The sequence below is a fragment of the Zasmidium cellare genome (assembly GCF_010093935.1).
Source record: "Zasmidium cellare ATCC 36951 unplaced genomic scaffold M409scaffold_5, whole genome shotgun sequence".
Classification (NCBI taxonomy): domain Eukaryota; kingdom Fungi; phylum Ascomycota; class Dothideomycetes; order Mycosphaerellales; family Mycosphaerellaceae; genus Zasmidium; species Zasmidium cellare.
In genome coordinates this window covers 191684-202712 of record NW_022986949.1, presented here as the reverse complement: position 1 = coordinate 202712, position 11029 = coordinate 191684, and the positions used below count along the sequence as shown (strand labels likewise).

At 54.0% G+C, this 11029-nt stretch overlaps 5 protein-coding genes across 5 annotated transcripts; 2 read left to right on the top strand and 3 right to left on the bottom strand.

The window, feature by feature from the left end:
- Positions 1-1260: 1260 nt before the first annotated feature.
- Positions 1261-1921, bottom strand: M409DRAFT_18357 (uncharacterized protein; the record flags this gene model as incomplete). The annotated part of the gene is made up of 2 exons (XM_033804464.1): positions 1261-1522; positions 1575-1921. 2 exons carry the CDS (start codon positions 1919-1921, stop codon positions 1261-1263), a joined length of 609 nt encoding a protein of 202 aa, XP_033672131.1.
- A 579-nt stretch (positions 1922-2500) lies between these two features.
- On the top strand, positions 2501-5556 carry M409DRAFT_50707 (uncharacterized protein; the record flags this gene model as incomplete). Its single annotated transcript, XM_033811605.1, has 7 exons — positions 2501-2592; positions 3049-3298; positions 3549-3845; positions 3954-4206; positions 4258-4973; positions 5226-5323; positions 5373-5556. 7 exons carry the CDS (start codon positions 2501-2503, stop codon positions 5554-5556), a joined length of 1890 nt encoding a protein of 629 aa, XP_033672130.1.
- Positions 5557-6052: 496 nt separating this feature from the next.
- M409DRAFT_50706 (uncharacterized protein) lies at positions 6053-6625 on the bottom strand (the record flags this gene model as incomplete). Its single annotated transcript, XM_033811604.1, has 1 exon — positions 6053-6625. The coding sequence occupies one exon, from the start codon at positions 6623-6625 to the stop codon at positions 6053-6055; it is 573 nt and encodes a 190-aa protein (XP_033672129.1).
- An 891-nt stretch (positions 6626-7516) lies between these two features.
- On the bottom strand, positions 7517-8507 carry M409DRAFT_63600 (uncharacterized protein; the record flags this gene model as incomplete). Its single annotated transcript, XM_033815671.1, has 2 exons — positions 7517-8386; positions 8451-8507. 2 exons carry the CDS (start codon positions 8505-8507, stop codon positions 7517-7519), a joined length of 927 nt encoding a protein of 308 aa, XP_033672128.1.
- A 354-nt stretch (positions 8508-8861) lies between these two features.
- Positions 8862-10379, top strand: M409DRAFT_18354 (uncharacterized protein; the record flags this gene model as incomplete). The annotated part of the gene is made up of 3 exons (XM_033804463.1): positions 8862-9839; positions 10017-10272; positions 10321-10379. The coding sequence occupies 3 exons, from the start codon at positions 8862-8864 to the stop codon at positions 10377-10379; spliced, it is 1293 nt and encodes a 430-aa protein (XP_033672127.1).
- Positions 10380-11029: the final 650 nt, after the last annotated feature.

Here is an 11029-nt window from a genome sequence, read left to right as displayed (position 1 = left end):
TGCTCTACGCATCTCAACTGCCCCAGGAGTTTGGCTGCATGATCGACTTTCGAAGATGCATCTAAGCTACACGCATCCCAACCCTACTCTACGACACAATCATATCTATCCGGCTTGCGACTGCCGAAGATGCGTCTGCGCTCTTCGCATCCTACTTCGACGTGGCAACGAAGTTCTATTGTCTCTGTTACGACTACCGATGATGGGCCAAATCTCCACGCGTCCCGATCCTATGACCCGGGTATGTTCCAAGTCTCGAGAAATCGTCCATAGAAGATGCAGGTCATCTCCACTAGTCCCTCGATCAACTACGAAACCCTACAGATTGCGTCTGCGAAGTATGCGGAGTGTCTTTTCGGGTCCCAAATCTGGATTGTTGCAGCAACTGTGGAAGATGCTTCATTTCTCTCCTCATCCTCATCTGCGATGCTGCTCGTAGCTCTTCCTCGTAGATGTCGTCTGTCGAAAATGTAGGCCGTCTCTACACTTCCTCGCTGTACGAAATGCTGCTACTAGAAACTCGAGAATTCCGACTGCAGGAAATGCAGCTCTCCTCTCGGCGCCTTGCTCGACACTTCGTTGCCCGCCGATTTCGAAGGATAACGACTACAGGAAATGCGCCTCTCCTGTCCAGCTCCTCGCTCGACACTCTGCTCCCAGGCGGTTTCTGAGAATTCCGAGTGCGGAAAATGCAGCTCTCCCTCTGCGCCTCGCTCGATGCTTCGTTGCCGGCCAGTCTCTGAGATTTCTGACTGCCAGAAATGCAGCTCTCCTATCCAGCCTCTCGCTCGACGCATTGCTGCTAGCAGAGCTCTAGGAATTCCGACTGCGGGAAATGCAGCTCTCCCCTGTCCCCGCTCGTCGTGGTACTCTGCTAGCGACGGATCTTCTGTCTTTCGTCCTTTCGATATGCAGCTTTCCTTCTTTCCTCGCAGGACGTTGGATTCTGCCGGTCGGTATGTGGGAATTGCGTTCGTCCGATTTGCCGCTGGTCTCTGTCTGCTCTCTGCCGGTAGGATGCAGGTTGTTGGTGAGAGGCCAGGTGGCAATGCCTGCGTCAAGCATGATCATGTACATCGATATCAACCTCGCGTCTTTCACGGTGATAGCGGCAGACTTGGTGTGATGGTGTGCAACGATGGAAACACGTGATTTGTCGCATGCAGGAGCCATGTGAAGCATCAAACTTCAAGGAGAAAGAACTGTACCTCCACTATGTGCGCGTCGCCTTTGTATTTGTGTCTTCTCCCCCTACGTCTTTCACCATTCCTTTCCATCCGTGCCGATATCCCAACTGGTGGGATTCGGCGGGCTGGTAGACCTTGACTCTGCGGCTTGGCTACTTGCGGATACGATGACTGGAATCGGGAGGAGCTGGATGGGCAGGCACCGGGTGGACTTCTGCCGTGCGCTTGCGCTTGACACCTTTGACGGCCCGAGCGACGACTGGTCTTGGGTGTTCGAGGCGCTCCCTGCAGCTTCGCCAGAAGACGTGGCGTGGTTGGGAGATGCAGCGGGCTCCCTAAGGGTCAATAAGCCAGACGCATATGAAGAAAGTGGTAGCCGATACCTACGCAGGCTCGTCTGCGTCTACAAGGCAGGACTCGACGAGGTCGAGCATCTCCTGTAGCGACGAGAGTCGCGCCGCGATCCACTCCTCTGTCTTCTCCTCGACTCTATACACCTGGCGCATATCCTCCATGCCCTCCTTTGCGTCTTGGATGTTCTCCTCCGAGTTGCCGTACCATGCGCGGATGATGTGATACTTGGTGCGATACCAGCGTGGCAGGAATGGGTCGGACAAAGCTTGGTCGAGCAGACTACACAACTCGTCCTCGTCGGCATTCTCGTCAATGAACGTGTTGTTTATCTCTTCGTGCTGTGCTGCGTAAAACGCGTCTTGATTTGGTGTTGCGCTCATGGTTGCTGTTCGTGCGACGATGTGATGCTGCCAGCCTGCAGTGATGTCAATAGTAGTCTGCGAAGTATTCGCGTCCTATCGACAAGAGCGGCGGGCAGCAGCAAGGCCGGAAGAACTTGCATCCGAAAGCTCTAAGCTACATAGGTCTAAATGAAGCTTGCACTTTCGACCACTGTAGCTGAATGGCTCAGTGGTCAATTGGTCAGCGGTCGACCGGCACAACAAAAATCAAATCGTGGGGTCCCGGGATCGAGTCCAGAACGAGTCGACGTTCGGGGACAGCAGAGTGTGTGTTCGTTAAGATGCCGGAAACGGGCTACCAGCTATCCATCAGCTATATGGGTAGTTGGGGGAAGGATAAATTGGGCGGAGGATGGGGGGCTCGAACCAGGTACCAAAAAGCAACAACACACAAACGACACAAAAAAAATCCCGACACAAAGTAAGACAGTAAAATTCCAAATTGGGGTTTTCTACTTCTTCCTAATACACCGAGTATTAGGTCTTCTTCTTTTGCATTTTTTTTTCGCTGGTTGGGTTTTGGGTAGATGGTGTAATGTTTCGATATCGTCTATCGCGATGTCTCTCATGTTGTCTTTTTGCTCTTTCGTTCGACTTGGTGATATGTTTGCAAAGGCGCCGGGGAAATTGAAGGGTGGTGCGTCATCCGTGTATGTCGGCGAGGCACGTCTTTTGTCGTTTCTTTTCCCTTCGACTTTGTCGCATTCTTCGGGCCAATGCATGACTTCAAATTATCTATCATAGGCATCACCAATTCTTCTGCACTATATATCAAGTTACAATTGAAGTTAAATCGAAGTGTAGTCTGCAACTGAAGGGGTCTCAAACGATCGAGGATATTTCGATTGGCGAAGCGACTGCGGATCGATTTTCCTGACTATGACGCCATTGCAGTTTCGATTCATTTCAATATATGCTGGCGGTTGTTGAATCGTCACCCAGGCCCAATTGCGTGGGCGTATCGATCGATGTGGCAATATGATCGATCACGGTCGCATTGCTTCGCGAACGACGGGCGAAAGTCAGGAATTCACAGAGCAACTGGGGACGGATGTGTACAGACATGCAACAAAATTGTCAAAATTGAGTTCTTGAAACACCAAAAGGTTGGTGCGAGCGGCATTGTCTTTCAATGGCCGTTTGTGTTACTGGCGAGCAGGAGGTGAAGTCAACTTTCACGCCATTATTGATGATAGAAGTCGTGGTACATCCAGAAGCAGCTGGCCAGATTTCCCGGTGTGGGCCGTGCGCTCCACCTCCACCTCCAACTCCAACTTCAACTCCACTCGCCTCGACTACGCCTCTGCGCATCCACCGCGCGACATCCTTTCTCAAGCAGGAAGCACAAGGCCTGAGGTATAGGCGCTCAGCCTTGAGGAGTCAACATCTCGGGTTTGCTCCTTTCGATCGCTTACGATCGACCTTGTGCCGCAATTTGATTGCGCCGTAGGCAACTGCACCGCCACAAGAACCAGTCTTCGCAGGGACGGGCGGCTACAGCGACGTTGTTTCCTTTGTTCCTCGCAAAGCTTTCTACTTCTCTTCGCACCTACATCGACCGGGTGCCAACTGGATGACTGATTACAGGCTGGACTCATTGGCGTAGCTGCTTCCAACTTCCTCGTCCTCAACCCATCGCCCGCCGCACAGGATGCCTCTGATCGACCTTCCTACCGAGCTACTCGACGAGGTCTTTTCCTACCTTGATTGGGACCCGTCGCGATCTCTCTATCCCACAAGAGATGACGTCCTCAACGCGAGTTTGACATGCCGCCAACTGCGCAAGGTCCTCGAACCTGCCATCTTCAGGAACGTCACATTGCGACTCTGCTGGGCAGAAGGACGCTTGATCGAGCCTCGATGGTATTGCCTTCGCAAGCAGCGGCCGGACATTGCGAAACATGTTCGCTGTGTCTACATTCAGTGAGTACCCTTACATCCGCCAACACAGATGGTCACAGTCCTGACTTGAACAAGCACTGGATCCGAGGCATGTCTTCATTGCATACAGCGCGATAACTTGGAGCCTTTCGTCGTACCCGAAGGAGTTGATGACTGGCTCACCCTGTCAAACAATCCAGAGAACTCTTCTAGCGACATCGCACATCTAAGGCCTCGCGTGGACGACTATGCGCGGCGACATATTCAGGAAGAGCCACTCTCTAAAGACGTTGATGCTGAGCAAGCACTAAGCGCAGAGGACTTGATCAGAGTGACCAAGACGCAGTCGCGAACGAATCAGTCTATCGATGCCTTGTCCATCTGTAAGTGGGAAAGCATAGCTACTGATCTCGGCAACACTGACCTTGTCACAGTCATGCTGTGCATTCCAGCATCCGTCAACAAGATCGTCTTCAAAGCCCATATGGAGGGCATCCATAACAAAGACAAGAACATCTACTCCCACCGACTCCTCTCCATCGCACTAGATCTGCTCCACGACCGACTGCAGGATCTCACCATCATTTCCAATCAGTCCGTCCGTCGACTTGGCATGTCCAGGCGGCAAATCGCAGACATCGGATCCGAAATGGTCGATCAGGAATGGATCCCTACGAGCGTCGTCCAGAAGTTGTCCCCCAAACGACTGACCTTTGCGGTCAACGACGAGTATTCCTTCCACAAGAACACCACTTCGTTCGTACACCAGGGCTTCCAGAGGTGGCACCAGCTTTCGCCCACCGTCAGAGAGCTCGACATTCGATATACGAAAGGAGAACTGAACGAGCTGGTACAGTTTGTGAGAGGCTTCGAGACTCTCACAACGATTCGCTTTCAAGACTGCATCCTCCTCGCCCCATATCAAGCCCCGATGGCACAGACACGAGCCTATGAGCAGCACGTCTGGCTCAACCTCGCCATCCTAATCCGACAAACCTTCCCGCACGCAAAGATCGAGCTCGACAATCTCTGGCGACCGGTGATCATGGACAAGCTGCCAAATTGCGCGGTGAATTGGATACTTACGCAAGCAGTGCCAGAAGGAGCACTCATCGGCGAGGAAAGAGAAGAGAGATTGATGGAAGACTTTGTGAGCTTTTTGCCAATGTGGTACGCTGAAGATGGAGGAAGAGGGTGTCAAGCAATGAACGCTTGGACCAGACAACGTGGGCCTTTGAGCGATGAGGCTATGAGCCGACGTTGGCGATGAGACACGATTGGAGAACAAGTACGAATTATGGCGAGGAATAGCAGGCCAGAAACAGTTACGATGGCAAGTCAATTGTTGGTTCATAAGATAACGACATGTTACGACTTTCTGGTTGCTTCGGTGTCAGTACAGGAAGCTCCGGTAAAAGGCGCATGCATACGAGCACTATCCTTCTCCCCAGAATCTCCAGAGCCACCATGCCAACGCTCACAGTATGAGCCAGTCAGTTCGTAAGTAAGCAATGGGGATGCATGTGCGAAACTGTGAGAATGTGCGCAGCATTCAGAAGAGACTCGAGATATTGGAGGACATCCATCTGCATCACAACACCTCATACAACCACGAGTCAGTCCTCATCCGCCAACGGAGCCAAGTGCGGCCGTCTACGCAATACCTGTTTCGTGGGAGTCTCGGCCTTGGAAGGGTCCGCGACATGGATCGTTTGGTTGACTTTCTTCTGTAAACAGGTTCTGCTGATGAGCCGCCTGGTTGGCGGTGTTCGCCACTTGTCTTGATCGCCGTCATGTATCCCCGGGTCTTTCATGACGACCGAGCCTGGAGTCGTTTCTTGGATTGCGCGGACGGATGGCGAGCGATGGGATATGGTGCGGAGTCTTCGATTTCTGATGGACGTGCAGGCCTTTCGTTGGCTTTTTGAATGTTTGGAAGGCTTGTGGGAAGTGGGAGTATGTGACGGGATGAGGAGGTCGATTGACGGTAAGCAGTGGACGTGAGCAGAAAGCAGGAGACGTAGGCAGGAGGGAGAATTAAGTACTATACATTAACATGTTTAGCATCAATATCGATCAAGTCCGTCACCGCGTCCCTTTAGCAATACTTTTACTCTTGACCATCATCCAGGAGGAGAGAACCAACGCCGCGCTCAAAAAGCCAATCCAACAATGAAGATCGCAGCATGTAAAGAATAGTTCCCAACCACAAATTCACCCCCTTAACCCCTACCGCCTCCTCGACCGTCCCCCATACCTCTCCCTCTCCCTATGCTCCCAAGACTCCCTCTCTCCCCTTCTCGACCCACCACCTCCACCAACCGTCGTCCCCATCTCCGCCCTCGTCGTCTGCACCGTCCAGTTACTATCTCCCGTCTGCACCATCGCGGGCCTAGCGCTCGGTCGACCCCCATCGCTCGGCCGTCGATGGAAAAGTCTCCTCGACGTGTCCTTTGCGCTCTCGGATATCGCCGCGGGCGGGGAGTCTTTGGCGAACGTCTTGGGCCGCATGGGTTGTTGAGAGCCGCTTGAGGGGCGACGGGTGGAGGGGCGCTCACCGTCGGTGAAACGGACGGATTTCCGGGGCGGGGGGCCTTGGGAGGGTGTTGATGTGGTGGTTGTGGTTGTTGAGGGGCGACGGCGGCGAGGGGAAGGGTCCATGCGGGAGGGTTCTGGTGGAGGAGGTGGGCGGCGATAGGAGTCTCCTCGGGGTCGTTGGGAACGACGGTGGTAACGGTCGTCGTCCCTGCTGCGGTCGTCGCGGTCGACTGGGTAAGGATAGACAGCAGAGCGTCGAGACATATCGCTGGATCGTTGATGGTGCGACGAGGTATATTCTCTTGGGTATGCGCTGGAGGAGTATGCGTTGGCGGCACGGCAGTTGTCTATATAAGCCTGCATAGCGCTTCTATAGACCGTGGGCATCGCAGGGGTGGTGGAGTTGAAGGGAGGCGAAGCGGGTTGTTGCGAAGAAGGATCGATCGATGTGGCCAGTCCCTCAGGTATCGAGTGCGTGGATCTGTGGTTAGGAGGGAGGCGTAGTGGTAGAAGAGACAACAGAAAAGCTAATTGGCGGATTGTTGTTACCCAATAAAGCTAGGAGTGGCCTGCAACAGGAGTTTAAAAAGAGGAGAGTTTGGTGACAATTGGTGAAGGGTCAGAGGGGGCTTGGTATAAGGCAACTGGGACCATCGAGGGAAAGAGACATGGAACACTGTGCACTTGCCTCGCTGATTGGAACGACCCAGTGAAGATCGCTTGCCTGAATTGGTGAATGCCTGTCAATATCGTACGCGCTCGTGGCGGTTGTATCAACTGTTTTGCCAGGATGTGGCACATAACTACCGGTAGCTTGCTGGAGACCCTGGTTTCACGAGTGTGTTCGCAGCCATTACTTGCAGATTGACTCGGCAAGCTCCAGGGAGGGCCGAATCGCAGGCTGGATCGACATCGTGATGCTTTGGTCGTGATGACGAATGGTTCGTTTCATGATTTCTGCGAGTGTTCGTATGCTTGTGCTTGGATGCGTGGTCGGTCATGCTCGGAAAGGGTTCTCCTGCTCACGACCAGCCCAAACTTTTGCAAACGGGCGCTGGTGCCCAACGCCGCTGATGCCGCTCATAAGACTGCTGGCGAGTCAAACATAACCACACACGATCATGCCGGCAATGTGATTGCTGCGCCCGCTGTTGATTATTCCTCAATCGTTTTGACCACCTCCCAGCCGCCCTTGAGTTTCTCTTTCCACAAGCTGACCCTGTTGTCGCCGCATGATACGGCCAAGACATTGCCTGCCATGCTCCAGCTGACCCGCCAGACAACCACATCCAGGGTCAGCTCCTCGCTCTTCCACGCGTTCGCGTCGCCGATGTCCGATCCAGAAGGCAACGTCCATATCCGCACCGTATGATCTTGTGACGCGCTCGCAATGTAGGACTTGGAAAGTGGGGTGGGTGACCATGCGACATCGCGCACCCAGTCAGAGTGGCCTTGCAGTGTGGTAGTGTTGTCATAGCTTGCGGTTGTAGAGTTGAATGACCAAATCTTCACCAAGTTGTCCGATCCACCTGTTACAAATCTTCTCACTGGTGTTGTGGGTGCTGTTTGCGCGCTGGTCAACTGACCGGGAAGGATGGCGGGGCTCCACGAGACTGAGTTGACGCCCAAGCCGTGCGCGGGGAAGATGGTGTGGGAGAAGGTGTTGTTCTCGAAGGTCAAGACGCTGGCATTGCCGTCGCTGCTCGCGGCAGCTAAGTGGCAGCCTGTCTCTGGAGGCGACCACGCGATGAGGTTGACGGAGGCGGTGTGAAGGGTGAATTCGTAGATGCGCTGCCACTGGTTGTTCTGTTCCCGCCATATCAAGATGCGGCCGTCGTAGGAGCTTGATGCGAGGATGGTGCCGTATTTGGGGTGTGCCCAGGCGACGGACCAGACTGCTCCCTCGTGGCCTTTGAGGGTCTCGGTCAGGCGGTGTTGCTCGCCCTCGATCTCGAAGATCTTGATGGTTTTGTCTGAGGAGCAGGTCGCGAGTCGTCTGCCGTAGTAGTCCAGGACGGCGTCGTGCTGGAGGATGCCGAGTCAGTTGATCAGGCTTCGTAACAGGCTATTCCCTTATTCATATGCATACAATCATATCATCGTGGCCTGAATTCGAGATGACTTGCGCCTGGGAGCAGTCAGCCATTGGGGTTGCCCTCGACAGTCCCTGAGTGCGATGTCTTCATACCATGATGTCTTTGCTATTGCTTGCTTGATTCGAGAGAGGATTTTGTGCGAACCAGTTCAGGGTATTGAAAGTTGGTGAGTTGTTGTCTGCCTCGCATTCTCCAAGCAACGTTTCAGGTCCACGGCCAGCCCTATCGCTACACCTGCCCTATCCGTTAGCACATGATGCCGAGGTGCTGTTCCGCTCTCTGGCGATGACAGCCGAACGGACTTCGTTGTTGGTGAATCTTCGCCATGTGATCTCTTTCCCTTCTCTCCTTCGCGTACAAGCGTTTCATTGTGATATCAAACTCCTGTATATACCTCACTCAAGATGGCGGATGCTATGTGCGGGCCCTCCAACCCGCTCCAGCAGTTCAAGCAGCAAACCGATATCGATCGAACCCTCCAGCAAGACCGCCTTACCTCGAGGCAGAACCCAGCCCAAGGCTTTCGATCGCAGCATCCCAGTAATGGTGCGTTAGACCACGAGTTTGAGGCCTTTCAGGCTGGCGTGGAACCCCAACTACTCGACCATGTCCAGCCCTTTCAACGCCCCGCTGGCTTCGGTGCTCCCTCTCAAGCCCCATCATGGGCTGCAGACTTCCAGCGACTACAAATATCGCCTCAGCCTATGCAACAGCCACAGCACTTTCACCCAGGACCGAGTACGGCCAACTGGACGTCAGGCTTTCAGGACTACGTGGCCCAGACTGCACCAAAGGCTCAGACTTCCTCTCCCTCGCCACTCGCCTTTCAGCAAAGAGCAAGAGGCTATGGCAATTTTGGCTTCCAGAGCTCGCTCCCACAGCAAAGCTTCGCCCCAAATATGCAGTCCAAGGGTAAAGAGCCGGTAGTAGCAGACCAGTTTGACGAGGCGGCATTCGCAAAGGCCTTCGATCAAGCCCACGAGGATATGTTGGGAGTAGAAGAGACTGTTCAGGGTCACGAGAACGTACAGGAGGATAGTCTCGAAGAGTTGGTCGAGAAGATCGAGCAAGCTGCTGAGCAGGGCGCGTCTCAGATGCTGAACGAGTCGAACGATGACTTGGATCAATTGGAAGACTTCAACCCCAGTCGGATTCACGGCGGTGATGTTGAGCACGATCCAGAACAACTACTACACGAAGAAGAGCAGGCCCAGGAACGACCCCAAGAGGACGACGACGCCCTCGCAGCGACTGCGCAGGAACTCCTCGAGAAGGTCGAACACAATCAGTCCGACAAGTTCAAGAATAGCCAGTTTCTTGACCTGATGCGAAAGTTGAGAGATAGAGAAGTGCGAGTGGAAGGTGACAAGATGGTTGAGACTGTCAGTCCTACCCAGAATCCCGAGCCTACTACAGCACCATCACATACCCACCCACATCCGCATTCATCTGCAACATGCAAAGTTCCCGAGTGGGATGTTTCAGACCACGAATACGATCATTGGGAATCTCCGTACACGTAGCAAGCTGATTGCGTACAACGCTAACATCGTGAGTAGGCAAACGCCTCCTCCACCTCCATGGCAGACGACACACTAAACGCCTCTAGCACCAACCAGAATGCACAACGCGTGTATTACGGCAAACCTCAGCCAGTCCCTTTGCCCGCACACACTGTCGATACCCGGCCTCCTGAGTATGAGACAAGGATACCGCCACAAGAGCAGGATCACGATCCAGGAAGGATCAATCCGAACGACGGGCAGGACGTGGTTGATCTTTTGAATCAACGAGGCGCGATAACTGATGACATGGGTAAGTTTGTCCATTTCCTCACATACGCTGTGTCTGATGACGCTCGAGCATCACCCAACACATCGATCTCCCATATGCTCTACGGGCCAAACGGCACGCTATCCTAGCCCCCAGAAAGCCTCAGCACCACGTATCCCTTCGGTGTATACGCGAGCTGAGCATCCTTTCTCTCCCAGCCTACGACCCTCAATATGCTGAGATGCCTTTCAACAGCGCCATGACCCGCATGGGATCCCGTTGAAGCTTTTGTCTAACTCCGTGACCACAGACTCGGAGTTTCTCATGACGTCTCCGTTCTATCAACCCTGAGTGCATCGCTCTGACACGGCGACCGCAGAAATGCCTCCGCCTCCGCACCACTATCGCCCCTGGCCGAATGCGCATGTCTACCGAACGGCTGCTGGGTGCTTCTTTAAGGAGGACTTTGAGAAGGAGGGATTGGTGTGAATAGTCATGAAAACATTAAAAACAGTATCTCAACCCAAATCACCTACAACCTTCGCTCAAACACAGACCTCGCACCTCCCCACCGCGTCCCCAGGCCCATACGGCGGCCTCTGCGTCGTGCCTCCCGGCGCCCACGGCTTCCCAGGCAGCGAAGGGACGGGGTCGGAAAGCGCGTCGCCAGGGCGATAAGGAGGTCTCGGGGCGCCGCGAGGCACGTAGCCCGGGTTTGGATACGGAGACACAGGCGGTGGATGAGGATCGTACGGGCCTGAAGGGAGGCTGTAGCCTTGTGGACCCGCATGAGGACGCG